Below are 15,538 nucleotides of genomic sequence, written 5' to 3' on the forward strand. Positions count from 1 at the left end.
CCCAGGTTCAACCCCCAGCAGCAGAACCACCCACCAGAGCTGAACAGGGCTCTGGTCTCTCTGCCTCTTTTGCACTGAAATGTGTGAATAAAATATCTATTTAAAAAGTGAGGGCTGGGGAGATAGCATAATGGTTCCACAGAAGATTTTCATGCCCGAAGCTCCAGAGTCCCAGGTTCAATCCCCAACACCACCATCAGCCAGAGCTGAGCAGAGGTCTTTGTCTTTCCCTCCGTGTCGCTCGTTAATTTAAAATAAGAAAAGGCAGCTAATACTTGTCAAGATTCCTTAACCTCTCTCACCTATATCCTGCTGAAGAAGCTCGTGAAGATAGACGCTGTGAAATTCATGCTGAAAAACCACACGGTGAGTCCGGTTCCCCTGAGCGGGCGGGCAGTGGGGAGCATGAGGGCATCGAGTAACCCCACGACCTGTAACCTGGGACGCTGTCCGTCCTCCCCCACAGAGCGAGCACTTCCCCTTCCTGGGCATCAGCGACAGCCACAGCCTCAGCGACTTCAGGTACCGGACCACCTTCTACACCGCCCTCACGCGCCTGCTGACGGTGGATCTCGGTAAGACGCGGGGTCGCCAGGCAGGAGTGAGGCCGGGCAGGGGCAGCGATGGACGGGAGGGAGGGACTGTTAGCCTGGCCTGTCCGAGCTCTGCTCCGTGCTCCACAGGGTCTGTTGCATCTGCCATCATTCCCCACCTCCAGCCTCCTCGGCAGGGCGTCCTTGGATAACACGGTTTTTACCACAAGGAACCCAGACGGGAGCTCTCCCGCAGAAAGGCGTCATGCACAAAACTGTTGTTTTCTTTTTTTTTTTCCTTCTTTAACTTGTTTGTTAGTGATTTAACACTGGTTTACAAAGTGATAAGACAACAGGGGTACCATTCCTTTATTTATTTATTGTTGGATAGAGACAGAGAAAAATTGGGAGGGGACAGGAAGATAGAGAGGGAAAGAGACAGAGAGACACCTGCAGCCCCGCTTCACCACTCGTGAAGCTTTCTCCCTGCAGGTGGGGAAAAGGGCCTTGAACCCGGGGCCTTGCGCACTGTAAATGTGATCACTTAACCAGGTGCCCCACGGGGATATAATCCCACATCGTTCTCAGCCCCAGAGTTCTGTGTCCCTATTCCCTCCACTGGAGACTGCAGTAGTTCCCCCAAGGCCACAGATATGGGCTGACTATTATTTCCGTAACTGTCTGTCAATATTTATATATGCTTGCCCATTTTTCCTGTGGTCCTGCCTCCTCTTCCTTTCTAAGTCACACCTACACCATCGCTCCTTCCAGATGTCCCTCCTTTTTGCCTCTTCTCTGTCCGGGTCTCGATAGAATTGGAGTTCAGAGCCCTCTGGTCATCTTCCCCTAACATGTCTCCCTTTCTGGGAATATGGACCAACATTCTTTATGGGGTGCAGAAGGTGGGAGTCCTGGCTTCTGTAATTGCTTCTCTGCTGGACGTGGGCAACACACAGATACTCTCTGTGACGGAGTTGAATCTGGAGGGAATCCTGGGATCACAGTAGCTCCACGTCCTGGAGGGACTAGCCCGAAGCCATCAGCATTTGGGGCCTGAAGACAGTGGGAGGCTTGAAGTTGTGTGTTGGGACCAGAAAGCAAGTTATTAAATTGTAGTTTGGCAGGACCATGCCAATGGGAGTGCAGAAGGGGGGCTGATAGGAGGGTAGAGAAGCATGTGTTAGTTTTACAGAAATCAGTTTGATTTTAGATTTTAAAAAAATGGAGTAGGAGGCTGGGTAGTGGCACACCCGGTCAAACCATGTTCTAGGACCTGGGCTCGAGCCCCCACTTCCCACCTGCAGAGGGAGGCTTCATGAGCGGTGAAGCAGGTCTGCAGGTGTCTCTTCTTTCTCCCTGTCTATCCTCCTTCCCCTCTCAGTTTCTCTCTGTCCTATCCAATAAAACTGAAAGGGGCGGGGAGGAAGGGAAGGGAAGGGGAAAGGGAAAGGGAAAGGGAAATAGCTGCCAGAAGCAGTGCCAGCACTGAGCCCCAGCAATAACCCTGGAGACAATTAAAAAAAGAAAAGTTAAGTTGGAGGAGGTAGATAGCGTAATGTTTATGCAAAGAGACTCTCATGCCTGAGACTCCAAAGTCCCCGCACCACCACAAACCAGAGATGATCAGTGCTCTGGGAAAAAGAAGAAGAGGAGGAAAAAAAGAGTTGCAGTGAGCCAGAGGTGTCCATCCACCTGTGGGAGGCACCAGTGGACACACTGCAAGCGCTGTGTGGTGGCCACCTGACTCCGGCTTCCCGCTCGCCCGGCATCTGAAAGCTGCAGCTTCGATTAATCAGTTTATAGGCCCAATAAGAGGGTTTGATTGGGGCCGATATCCTCATCCTTCAAGAATGGAATACCGATGGTCCCTTTCTCTTCCTTTCCCTCCCAATGTATCAGTCCATCCATCAGCTTAAAATAATAATAATAATGTTCCCAAACACAGCTACACCGAAGCAAAGGGGAGAAAACCTCTCACTTTGCACAGAAGAGAAGAGATGCCCAGCCTTGAACCGGGCAAGGTAGACTCACCTCCCTGCTCCACACCCCTGGGTTCCTGCCGAATGAATGGATGGCCAAAGAGAGAGAAAGCCACAGAACGAGCAGAATGACTCAAAAGCTTTCACAGGATTGATTGATTCCTGAGGAAAGATTATAAGAGCCATGTACGTATAACTGGGCTAAGTGGCCGCCAGCGCTCTCTCTAATTATTTGAAGAGTGTAAACTGGGCCGGCAGAGTCCAGTCAGCTGCCACCGAAGAGGGGTGCTGGCTCTGCTCCCCACCCCACACTGGCCTCTGCCGCCTCCTGGCTGCAACCTCGGAGAGAAGCCCAGAGAGGACCCTGGGCTCCGGGGGCACAGACCAGGCCAGCAGAGGGGGGCCCGCCCTCGAGCAGCTTGCTCTCTCATTCCCCCAGATGTCCACCCTAAAAGTTGACCCTGAGAGACCCTTGTCTGGACGGACTTCAGTGCTCAAGCTCTTGGAAGGACCCCGAGAGACAGGCTGAGTTCAAGAGCAGTGACTGGGGTGTCAGGTGATGGTGCATCCCTCAGTGCACATACTAGGTGCAAGGATCAGGCTTGGAGCCTCCTCACTGGCTCCCCACCTGCAAGGGGGAAGCTTCACAAGCAGTAAAGCAGGCCTGCAGGCGTCTCTCTGTCTCTCCCCCAGTCTGTCTCCCTCTCCACTCAACTTCTCTCCGTCCTGTACATGGGAAAAGTGGCCGCCAGGGGCAGTGGATTTGCAGTGCCGACTCCCAGCTGCCTTTTTTTTTTTTTTTTTTGGCCTCCAGGGTTATAGCTGGGGCTCGGTGCCTGCACTACGAATCCCCTGCTCCTGGAGGTTATTTTTCCCATTTTGTTGCCCTTGTTGTTGTGCTTGTTGTAGTTGTTATTGTTAACGTAGCTGTTGTTGTTGGATAGGACAGAGAGAAATGGAGAGAGGAGGGGAAGACAGAGAGGAGGAGAGAAAGACAGACATCTGCAGACCTGCTTCACCGCTTGCGAAGCGACTTCCTGTAGGTGGGGAGCCGGGGGCTCGAACCGGGATCCTTACATCGGCCCTTGCGCTTTGTGCCATGTGTGCTTAACCCGCTGTGCTACTGCCCGACTCCCTTTTCTTTCTATTTTATTTGACAGGACAGAGAGAAATTGAGAGAGGAGGAGGAGATATAGGGGAAGAGAGACAGAGAGAGGCCTTCAGACCCACTTCACTGCTCTTAAGGTACCCCCTTACAGGTGGGGAGTGGGGAACTGAACCCAGGTCCTTGAACCTGGTGATACATGCACTTAACCGACCCTCATGTTCAGGTTTTCTAAATCTTTTTTTTTCCCCTCAAAAGTAAAATATAGAGACAGATAGCATAGTGTTTCTGCAACAGACTTTCATGCCTGAGATTCCAAGGCCCCAGGTTCAATCCCTCACACCACCATAAGCAAGAGCTGAGCAGTGCTCAGGGAGGGGGAAGATATACTAAATATACGCGATGGGACACTGCTCAGCTATGAGCAAAGAAGAACTCTCCCAATTCTCGGCGACATAGATGGGGCCAGAGGGGTCGTGCTGAGTGGGAGGGGACAGACAGACCCATGGGCTGTGACCAGAGAACTGAGGTTACAGGGGGCTGTGGGGAGGGGGGGAGCTAGGAAGGGCCCAGTGGGATGAGGAGGCGGCTGACTTTGAAGTATGAAGCCGCATTCCCAAAACACACAGTGCTGTCAGCCAGCAGCGCCATCTCGGCTCTCAAAAAAGAGGTAAAAAAAAACAAAATAACCTGTCATGTGGCTGGTTGTCTGGGGACCCTCGGGCGAGCCGGCAGGCTCGTGGAAGCACCTGGCATGTGACAGGCCCTCAGCTCCATCAGCCAGTCGGCTCCGAGCAGAGGACACCTGCAGGGGGGCCCAGGCATCCTCTGAAGGCAGGCTCCTCCCTGACCCGCGTTTCCTGCGTTTTGAAAAGGAGAAGGGAAAGCCTAGCGTGGTGTGAGGGCGAGGGGTGGGGGCGAGGGGGGGCGAGTCAGGAACCAGAGTTACCCCCCACCCCCAGACACGCCAGTCGTCAGTCCATCCCCGGCTGCTTCCTCTCGCAGGTGGACAGCAGCACCCGTGCCCTGCTGCCCGAGAATCGCCTGCCCCTTCCTGCTCCTCTGAGTCTCAGGACGCTGCAGATTGACTGTGGCCAGACGACACCTTTTTGTTTTTTTAATTTCTTTATTGGGGAATTAATGTTTTACATTCGACAGTAAATAGACACCTTTTTGTTATTCAGAACTCTATCTCACAAATGAGACTGGTCCAGACAGCCGCCATGCGTGCGTGTGTGTGTGTGTGTGTGTGTGTGTGTGTGTGTGTGTGTCTGTATGTCTGTCTGTCTGTCTCCCCCAGGTACATTCACCAGCATGGAAATCAGAGCAAGACGGGGGCTGGGAGGAGGCACATCCAGTTAAGCACATGTAGTACTAAGCACAAGAATCTGCACAAGGATCCGGGTTCAAGCCCCAGGCTCCCCACCTGCAAGTGGGTCGCTTCACAGGCGGTGAAGCAGGTCTGCAGGTGTCTTTCTCTGTCTGTCTCCCTCCCCTCTCAATTTCTCTCTGTCCTGTTCCATAAAATGGAAAAAATGGTGCCTCGGAGCAGGGGATTTGTAGTGCTGGCCCCAGTGATAACTGTGGAAAGAAAAGAGAAAGTAAGGGAGGAGAAAAGGAAGGGAGGGAGGGAGGGAGGGAGGGAGGAAGGAAGGAAGGAAGGAAGGAAGGAAGGAAGGAAGGAAGGAGAAGAAAGAAAAAGAAACCAGAGCAAGAGTTAGTGTTGGCATCCACAGAGCCGCACAGCCCCGAATCGGATGGGTCCCTTCCGGTGTGAAGCTCGGTTGAATCCTCAAATGAAACAAAGACACACTGACTGGGGGGTGCGCTGAGGGGGGCAGTAGTGACAGTCGAGAGAGAAGCCCCCAACCAGCCTGCCTGCGACGTGATTCCTGGAGAGAAACGCCCAGCGTGTTCTACTTGAACCCGGCAAAGTGGGCGGGATCAGCTCCGCGCGTGGGGCCGTGCGCACTGGGGTGATGAGGAGAGGAAAGAAATTGGGTGTCACATGAATTGATATTTACTTTAAAATGCATTTTGGTTGCTGTTCAATAGTCCATACTTTGTCTGCATTTAATTAGATGCCGTGTGCTCCAGATTGTATTTTCAAATGGCAATGGCGGGATTATTTTGGTTTTTTTTTTTTCCCTTTTTTGGCAATGGGACGTCTTACGGTTGTATCCAATTGCTCCTCGGCTAAACCAGACAGAATGTTCCCTTGTATAAAAGACAGGTGTAGGAAGGATGTTTCTCTTTGGTGCTGGTTTTCAGGTATCATTATTATTACTATTTCTTCTTCTTCTTCTAGCGTTTGCCAATTACTATTTATTATTCTTCTTCTTCTAAAAAAAAACAAATGCAAACATTGCTGTCTTCCTGAGACAGAAAGACAGCTTGCTTGTTTGGGAGCCCTTCATGGAATCCCTTCAAGTCCCCCAAGTTATTTGCAGATTAACTTTGTCAATCTGATAAGCGAAAGCCAAGATAAGCTTACCCCGGCCAGGAAGTGGAGACCCTCCAGGGAGCTGTTGAGCACGGAACCCTTGAATAAATAAAAGAAAAAGAAAATAATAACTACCCTTCCTTTTGTTCCATGTGGGTAGAGGTTAATTCAGTTTGACAAGTGTCAGAGAAGGGAAGTGTGGAGAGGAGCCACCCACCCCACCCCCAGCAAAGATGTCTCCCTGTTCTGCGGAGACCTAAGTCATTGTTAGTCGCAGATTTAAGTTTGTACAGGCCACACACGTTCATTCGTTCAGAACTGCTGGCGGTCGCTTGTCCTTGGGCAGCCATCGCACGTTGAACAGAGCGGGTGAGAAGCACATTGATGGGCCATGAGCAAGTCTGCAAAGGTTCAGAAGTCGCAGTGTCCACAGGGGCTGCCGGGGCCACGGGTACACAAGGGGCGTGTCTGCCAGCCAGGGCCGGACGCCCACCCGCCATCCAGCTGTGACTTGTAGCAGGTCACCACACCAGAAGGTGCTGCTGGGCCCACTTGAGGAACTTGTTAAGAACAGATTAGACGGGGGCCAGTCGGGGGGCCGGGCAGGGGCCGGGCAGTGGTACAGCGCGTTAAGCACACATGGCACCAAACACAAAGACCGGCTAGGGATCCGGGTTCGAGCCCCCAGCTCCCCACCTGCAGGGGGGTCGCTTCACAAGCGGTCTGCAGGTGTCTCTCTGTCTCTCTCCCGCTCTGTCTCCCCCATCTCTCTCGATTTCTCTCTGTCCCATCCAACAACAACGACATCAATAACAACAATACTAATCCCAACAACGATAAAACAAGGACAACAAAAGAGAAAAAAATAAAGAAAAAAGAACAGACTAGACAAAACGGGGGAGACCGGGAGTGGCCCTCTACCCATAAACACATGTGCACAGGAGAAGGGAACATTGCCTTTTTCATTATTGTTCTTATTTCATTTTTAATGATGACTGGCGTTTGTCAGCCGTGTCAAAACGCGGTCGTCAGGTCGTCTGTCAGGGCAGCCCCCTTGAGTGGCAGTCACTATGCCATCGGCCTAGTGAAAGTCTGGAGGAGTCACGTGACCTGGACCGCGCCAGGCAGTAGCTTGCGGCCTCCTGGACACGCAGCCGGGGACCCTTTTGTCAGCTCTCGACTTCAGTTTCCTGTTCTCCATCAGCTAACTTCTTTTTCTTTCTTCTTTATTTTTTTTTAATTTTCTTTTATTCTGATTTTTTTTTTTCATTAGCTAGGACAGAGAGAAACTGAGGGGGAGAGAGAAAGAGAAGCACCTGCAGGCCTGCTCCACCACTCTTGAAGCGTCCCCTCCTATAGGTGCGGATCTCGAGGGCTCGAACCCCGGGTCCTCCGGTGTGGCAAACATATGCACTTAACCAAGTCCCGGGCCCCCTGTCCCTTTTGATCAGGGCCCGATGATTGACTGGAGACGTGGGGGTCGTGAAGAGAAGGGAGGAGAAGTTGCCCTCTGAGTTTCTGCAGAATACACAAGGTTCCCTGGTCACCGTGTGCCCTCAGCGGCTCCTCAGAGTGCAGTGGTCAACACGAGGCCAGCGTCGCTCTTAAGCCCCGGCCTTGATGCCTGTGTAGTAACTGGCCAAAGCTGATTTCCCCTTCATGATGGAGCGTGGATGTGGGCCTCCGGGGGTGGGGTGGCGGAGGCTAGCGAGTGAGGAGCTTGGTCGCAGACACCGGGGAGGAAGAGGTGTCCTGGTAGGTGAGAAGAGGCCACTTGCCACCTGTGTCCGGGACTTGGCAGAGACTCTCTGGAAGGCCGATGTGACGCGTGAGGGGTGCTGATGGTGGTGCGGCTACCGGGTGAAGCAGCAGCTGGAAACACTTAGACTGTATAATGAGATAATTAAGACTAATTAGCTGGCCCCGTAGGCAGAAAGCCGCCCATTAAGTCCAGATCCCATCTTAATAAACTTACCTGATTTGGGGGGTGGGGGGCACAGAGTCCAGTGCGCCCCCTCCCCGCCAGGGGACGGGATGCTTCAGCGGGCTCGGCTCTCAGGGCTAGGCTTCTCGGGAAAGGATTCCGGCAGTCTGGGGGCGGGGGTGTTTGAAGGGGTGCGGGGAGGACTCCCCACCTCCTCTTTCCTTAGAACTTCAGAAGCCCCTTTCTGGTGAGCCTCAACCCCCCCCAAGTCTGCAGCTCTCCTGAGACACCCCTTGTACCCATCTCACATGTCTCTTCCGCCACACGCTGTCTCCCTCATTCCCATGACAAGTTAACCTCAGCTGGGACGGTGCGAATGCTGCATGAGTGTGTGACCGCAGGGAGGGCAGGGCTCCCCCGTGAGTCCAGGACACCGTCCTCTGCCTCACCCTGGCCTCCCGCAGCTTACGGGTGGGTCCGCTGGGATCACCCGGGCTGGCCCCTCTGTTTCCAGGCCAGTCAACGCGCAGCCCAAATGCCTTTTCCTTTTCCATACAAGACAGCCAACTCGTGCACAGGTTCCCAGGGGCTGCTCACCTTCGTGAGTGTGTGGGGGGGTTACTCCACCACCTCCCAGCCTGGCCTGTCAGCAGTGCCAGTGTTAGAATCCATCCTCCCCACGGCGGCTGTAAGGCGGCTGTCACCATGATTGACATGGGCCAACGGCGTTCCCAAACCCCTAGGATTCAGCAACTATTTTCACCTCTCTCTAAGAATTAAGGCTTGGCACAAATGATGCCGTCACGCTACAGACTGACACCTTGGTCTTCCAGTCATGGACTTGTGGTCCCTTATTAGAAAAAAAGAAAGCCCACAGCCCTGTGCACAGTGGGCCGAGCAGACACAGCTGCGTCAGACATGCCCAAGACGTGCCTGCATCCTCAGGTGCCGCGCTCCTGTCCCCTGCCATCCAAGAGAGAGCCAGGGACACCCCAGTGGGAAAGGACACAAGGACCGGGGGCCGGGCAGTGGCCCACCTGGATGACATGCACACACGTCACCACGCACAGGGACCCAGGTCCAAGCTCCCGGCTCCCTGCCTGCAGAGGGGAAGCTTCCCGAGCGGTGAAGCAGGTGTGTGGGTATCTCTCTGCCTCTCTCCCTCTCTATCTCTCCTCCCTTCTCAGTTTCTCTCTGTCCCATCCAATAAGAGCGAAAGAGAAAGAAGACAGGAAAAATGCCCCCCCACCCCCGAGTGGTAGATTCACAGTGTCGGCACGGAGCCCCAGCAGTAACTCTGGTGGCCAAAAACCATGACATAAGATAAAGCAAAATGAGGACAGACAGCTGCCCTAGAAAGGCGAGTGAGGGGTTCTGTTCTTCTTCTTCTAGCGTTTGCCCTTCTTCCGTAGCCAGTCAACAGCGTCAGGTGGAGCCTGATGTCAAGTTTCGAGACCTCCTTTGAATCTGGAGAGGTGGCAGTCGTTGACTGTGTGGGTCATAGTCTGTCTGGAGCTGCAGGGGCAGTTCGGGTCGTCTCTGGCTCCCCAGCGATGGAACATAGCGGCGCACCGGCCATGGCCTGTTCCATAGCGATTGAGGAGGGCCCAGTCATAACGTGCTAGGTCAAAGCCGGGTTGACGCTTGCAGGGGTCTGTGATGAGGTGTTTGTTCTTGACCTCAGCTGACTGCCAGCTCTATTTCCAAGAGTCTGGAACAGAGAAGTTCAGTGTAGGCATAGGGGACCAGATTGGGTGACGAGACGTCAAGTGTTGGACAGGGTGGGTGAAAGTGTTCTGTGTGGCACAATCACAAACACGCACTCTGGCCCCACAGCGGTAGAGAAGTGTGCTCTCCGAGACGAGGCCTTATGCATTGGGACCCGGGCACCCCGCACCCAGACCCCCAGACCCACCTGCCTTAGCCCCAGATGCCAGCCGGCCAAGGAATCTCCTCTCCGCGTCCAAGATGGAAACTCACACAACTCAAGGCTCTGACTTCAGCCCCTGGCTCCCACGCCCACCACCCATCAGAGGCTTAGAGGAAAGGAGACGGAGCTTGGGAGGAGAGTGACCTCGCTGGGGTCCCACTCACAGCCGCCTCGCTGGGACATGGGGGACTGGCCCTGGTGCTTTGAGCTCAGTGAGGAGCTGGAGGATGGCAGGCCGCAGGGAAAGGATGTCACTGTTACTTGGTGACACCAGATCATGTCTGGAGCACCAGGCTCTTATTGAAGACTCTCGAGACACCACCACGATCAAAACAGACCAAGAGTGTGGCCCAGGGAGCTTCCAGCCTCGTAGGGGAGAATGTAGGTGACCACCGTAAGCCCAGGGAGGAAAATAAAATCCACTCACGGGCTGGGAAGGGGTACTGTGGGCATCCACAGTGTTTGAGGCAGTGGGCAGGGAGGGCTTCTCGGAGGAAGTGGCCTCTCTGCATGTGGTTGCCGCCTCCATTGTTCTCTGTAGTCTTTGCTCCCAGAACTCTCTCCTTGCACATTTTTGGTGCCTGGCCGCTAGTGCTGCCGATGGCCCCATTGGCTTCAAAATCCAACTAAGCAAGAGGTGGGGTCAGGAAACCAGTGACATCCTTTCACTCGGCGTACCGGGAGGAGGTCGACGTGTCGAAAAGTCTGCCCTTGTTCTGTGTGGCGGGGTGAGACACCTAAGCTTTGCTCCCAAAGGAAGGGCCCAGCCCCAGAGTGGGCGAGCAGGCGCAGTACCCCCTCTCTCCCTCCCAAAAGTGCCGGTGGCTGTGGTGTGTGACTTGAGGGCCGCACAGGGGCTGCAGGGCGGCCAGGCTGCAGGTTACTTGTTGTGCAGCCCTTGCAGGAAGCCTCGTGCCTCCTGACCACAGCCGAGGACGGAGGCTTAGCTGACTATACGGGGTGCTTCACCTGGAGGCAGACTGCTATCTATGGGTGGCGGAGTCAGGAGGCCAGCCCACCTTGCCTGTCTCCCGCTCTGGCTGTCACTGCCCTCACTGAGGAGTTCACGTTCAGAAAAGCTGGGGCGGCAGTGCAGCAGCCGTGCAGGAGAGGCCTCAGGTTCGATTCCCCTGCACCACTAGTCGTCAGAGCCAGGCAGTGCTCTAGTAGGGGGAAAAAAAAAGTTTTACTGTGGTCCATACTCCCAGAGGGGTAAATGGCAGGGAAAAATAACCAGAGGGCTCTGCACCCCCATCCCACCAGGACCCAAAGCCTTTGTCACCAGGAATCTTGTATTTAAACCGTCACTGAATAGGAAGCAAATCTGAAAAAGACCAGAGGAAGTCAGGCCCTGTTTCTCTTATCTGAGAGAGAAGACCCTCCAAGGAAGTGAAGGCAGGATGGTTGAACAGATTGGGGGGGAGGGGGCGGGATAATACAGAGATAGAGAGAGAGAAGACCTAGACATAGATATAAAATCAGCCCAGATACAAAATCAATCTGTGACCTTGGGAGAACTCCTGCCATTTCCAGTGGAAGGGGGTGGGGACACAGAACTCTGGGAGTGGGCACAGTGTGGCATTAGACGCCTGTTATCTTACAATTTTGTGAATCAATATTAAATCACTAGTAAAAGTAAAGAGAAGCAAGATTATATGGCTTAAGCACAGTGTCAACATGAGCGTTGTGCTTAAGGCTTACACTGTCCCGAACTTGGTGATTGTTTGTTGTTTCCAGGGCCTTTCATCGTGTTCTCTCTCTCTCTCTCTCTTTGGCTCCAGGGTTATTGCTGGAGCTCGGTGCCTGCACTATGAATCCACTGCTCCTGTGGCTTTTTTTTGGGGGGGTAGGACAGAGAGAAGTTGAGAGAGGAGGGGAAGATAGAGAGGAGAGAAAGACAGACACCTGCAGACCTGCTTCACCGCCTGTGAAGTGACCGCCCTGCAAGTGGGGAGCCGGGGGCTCAAACCAGGATCCTTGTGCTGTTCCTTGAGCTACTGCCTGGCCCCCAGCCCTTCATCTCTTAACATGAGCCAGGTGCTATGCTAAGTCCTGATGCTGTAATACTGGTAGGTGAGATTTCAAACCCCCCCCCCCCGGTCCTCAGTGAGCACCCAGCCTTGGGTAGTGGGCGTGGGAGGCAGGCACTGGGCCTACCCTCATGCCCCCCACCCACCCACACACACACACGTCATTCTTCACCAGGAGACGGAGGGGCACCCAGCTTCCTGCCCTTGCAGCCGGCAGACCTGGTATCCACACTTGCGGCCTGTGAGCCCCACCTCCCACGGTCCCCAGCACCCTCCCAGTGTCGAGGTTCACGGGGGGTGGGGGGGACGGACAGTGGTGGCGCCCGTGTTCCCGGTAGCCGTGTGCCTGAACCCGGCAGCTCCAGGCAGGCTAGCAGATGCTGTCAGCAGCGACAGTTCAGAGGACATTCCGGGGTGGGGAGAGGGGGGCGCACACCTGGCGTGCCACCTCCTAGAGACTTAACTCAGACGTTGGGAGAGCTGCGGCCTGGGCTCTGAGGGGCTTGGAGGGAGCCCTGCCCAGGTCTCCAGGTGTCCCCGGAGGCCGTGTGTAAGGGGACACTTGGTGGCAGAGCAGGATGATCTCTTGGTCTGGCCCTCCCTTGACTGGGGCCTGACTCCTGTGCGGTCCCAGCAGTGCCAGCCTGTCATCAAAGCTCCGTCCCTCAGCGCCAGGGGACTCCGGAAACAGAGTCTGTGAGGGCAAAGGGACAAGAGAAGCCGCAGAGGACAGGCCAGCTGGCTCCATGGCACCCCGAGAGTGAGGGACCCGGGTCCTGCCTCCACCACCTCTGGGTGACCCCACGCCTCCCATCCTCACCCATAGGGAGAGACGTTTCTGGGGCTGGGTGGTGGCACACCTGGTTAAGTGCACATATTGCTGTGCATATGGACCTGGGTTCAAGCCCCCGGTCCCCACCTCCAGGAGGGCAGCCTTGCAAGAGGTGAAGCAAGTCTGCTGGTGTCTCTCTGTCTCTCTCCCTCTATCCCCCTTTCCTCTCTCAATTTCTCTCTGCCCTATCAAATAAATAAAATTTAAAGGGGGGGGGTCTCAGCTGGCCTTTCACAAGTGTTCACCTGTGTCCCACTCACCTGGAAGCTTCCACCCTGTCAGACACACACAACCCCAGTTCTGGGTCAGCAGGTCTGAGGAGACCCTGGGGTTTACACCCACTGAGTCCCTTTGAGGTCAAAGACCAGACCTGGAGAGGCTTGCGACCCCTCCTCCGAGATCACTCTTCCTGACAAACTGCTCTACTCAGAAACCCACAGAATGGTTGGCCTGCTTCCACCTTCAGCTGAGTCTGCTCCCCTGCCAGCTTGCCTGAGCTTTCTCTCTGCCTGTGACCTCACCAGCAAGAGCCCAGGGCACAGGTCTGTGTGGCGACAGGGGACGAGAGAACCACATCTCTCGTTCACAAGAGACTCCCTTCGAGAGCACCATGCATCTGCCCATCCACTCAGCTGAGCCGGGTGTGAAGACTTGGCTCCCCCAAGTCCTCAGGAAACCACAGCCTAGTTCTGAAAAGAAGAAAGGAAGGAAAGGAGGAAGGGAGGGAGGAAGGGAGGAGGAGAGAGAAAGAAGGGAAGAAAGAGGAAATAAGAGAAAGGGAAAGAGGAAAAGGATGGATGAATGAAAGGAAGGTGAGGGAAGGAAAGAGGAAGAAAGGGGAAGGAAGAAAAGAGGAGAGAGAAAAAGGAAGAATGAAAGGAAGGAAGGGTGACGGGAAGAAAGGAAGAAAAAGGAAGAGAAGGGAAGAAAGAGGAAAGAAAAGAGAAAGGGAGAAGGAAAAATGAAGGAAGGGAGGAAACGAAAGAGGAAGAAAAAGGGAAAGGAAGAAAAGAGGGGAGAGAGAAATAGGAGGAAGAAAAGGAAGGGAGGGAAAAAGAGAAAGAAAAAAAAAACCCACCTCCTGTCCCCCTGTTCTCAGCAGCACCAGAGCCAGTGGGCCCATGGAGAAGGCTGTGACAATCAAAAGGACCCAGGAGGACCCCCGTCCTCTTTGGCAGTTCACAGCATCCCTGCCACCTACTTAGTGGATTAATAAAGCAGGACATAAATCAAGGGGAGTCATAACTCAGAGCTAGCTGGGCACCTGGGTCTGGTTGCCCTCCAGGGCCTTGGCACCTAGAGAGAAGGGGAAACCACAGCAGCAGCAGCAACAACAACTCCTTGTCTCGGAGGCTTTGCGGGTCGGCTTTCCTTGGGGCAGACAGCAAGGGGGGCTCTGGGGGTGCTGGTGGTGGGTTTGGGGAGCGCTGCAGGGCTGAGGTGCCCGAGGTGGGTGTCTGTTTGATCCAATAAAGATCCAGGGAGGGGGAAAAAAAATGACTGGTAAGTAATTTTGCAATTTCGTTTGGTGCAAAAGAGAAGGCCGCACAGCAGGATGCTGAATGAGGCCCAGCCCGGGGCAGGCGAGCTGGTGAATGCCCACTGCCCCCCTCGAGCAGGCGGGGCCCCTCTCGGCCTGAATGCCGCCTGCCTGGGCCACCATGCTCAATGGCCCTCGACACGCCTCTTAAACCGCGGTGCCCCTTTTGTCTTCCCCTGTAGGCGAAGACGAGGATGAATTTGAGAATTTCATGCTGCCTCTGACAGTCTCTTTTGAAACCGTCCTACAGATATTCAACAACAATTTCAAGCAAGAGGACACAAAGGTGCGTCTGACGGGGGGCTTTGTCCCCCAAGGGTGCCTGCCTGCCCCGGCTCCCCCAACTCCCCCACCGCCAGCCTTTCCCCGACCCTCTCCAGCTCTATAAACAGACACTGAGATCAGCCCGTGGCCGGGGACAGGTGCATTAGGACCAGGTGACGGACTGGCTCGCCTCTGGCCTCAGTTTGGATTTCTGGAAAGATTTCTCTTGGCGACGGTCCTTTTAAAGCCTGTCTCCACCCACCCCCACTTCTCCCCACCTCTTCTCGTCCCCCTCACCCCTCCGTGTCCCCCCCACCCTCACCTCAGCACATCCGAGCGAGAGGAAGAGAGTTCACACAGTCACTCACACACCATGTCTCTAAATATTTTTTAAACAAGAATTTATATAAATCAAGACTTTATTAAATGGCTAGGCATATATGTATAAATAGAAGCTGGTCTTGAAGTATTGCATTCTTAAACCGAACAAAGTGATTAGGATAACTGATAGCTAAATAAGGTTTTTATGTGCCTGTGGGAGCCATATTAGGATTGATTTGACAAGTCAGTTCAGCTGTGGCAACAGTCATACTATCTAAGACAACATTATGTTTTATTAGTAAAATCCTTAAGTGTAGCGAGCTGCTTGTGACAAAGCAGCCCCGTGTTTTAGTGCAGAGGGGCTGGCAGAGGACCTGCCTGACAGGAACGGCATCTTCTGGAACCCTGATGGATCTGGGCTCCAGAAAACAGATTGACACAGATTATTAATTTTTTTAAAGACTAAGAAATACACTCCAGAGAACAGAGGCACCTTTGCTGGCAGTGCCTGAGTCATGTGTTCACTGTTGTTGGAACAGTGGAAAATATTCACCGTGTGTGTGTGTGTGTGTGTGTGTGTGTGTGTGTGTGTGTGTGTGTGTGATTTTTTTTGGCCTGCTTCTTCTTCCATATACCA

The 15,538-nt window shown here is 54.0% G+C and overlaps 2 protein-coding genes across 9 annotated transcripts in view; one reads left to right on the plus strand and one right to left on the minus strand.

The window, feature by feature from the left end:
• The window catches only part of RANBP17 (RAN binding protein 17), a 291,165-nt gene that overhangs the window by 195,032 nt on the left and 80,595 nt on the right, over positions 1–15,538 (plus strand). For all 8 annotated transcript variants that reach the window (XM_060197144.1, XM_060197145.1, XM_060197147.1 and 5 more), the window contains 3 exons: positions 303–366; positions 467–575; positions 14,499–14,602. In XM_060197144.1, coding sequence (XP_060053127.1) covers positions 303–366; positions 467–575; positions 14,499–14,602 — 277 coding nt within the window. The remainder of the gene's footprint in view (positions 1–302; positions 367–466; positions 576–14,498; positions 14,603–15,538) is intronic.
• Positions 12,618–15,538, minus strand: part of STK10 (serine/threonine kinase 10) — a 538,544-nt gene continuing 535,623 nt past the window's right edge. Inside the window, exon 20 of the mRNA XM_060197153.1 lies at positions 12,618–12,629. The gene's annotated coding sequence lies outside the window, so the exon portion shown is untranslated. The remainder of the gene's footprint in view (positions 12,630–15,538) is intronic.

The sequence above is a fragment of the Erinaceus europaeus genome, chromosome 9 (assembly GCF_950295315.1).
Source record: "Erinaceus europaeus chromosome 9, mEriEur2.1, whole genome shotgun sequence".
Lineage (NCBI taxonomy): Eukaryota > Metazoa > Chordata > Mammalia > Eulipotyphla > Erinaceidae > Erinaceus > Erinaceus europaeus.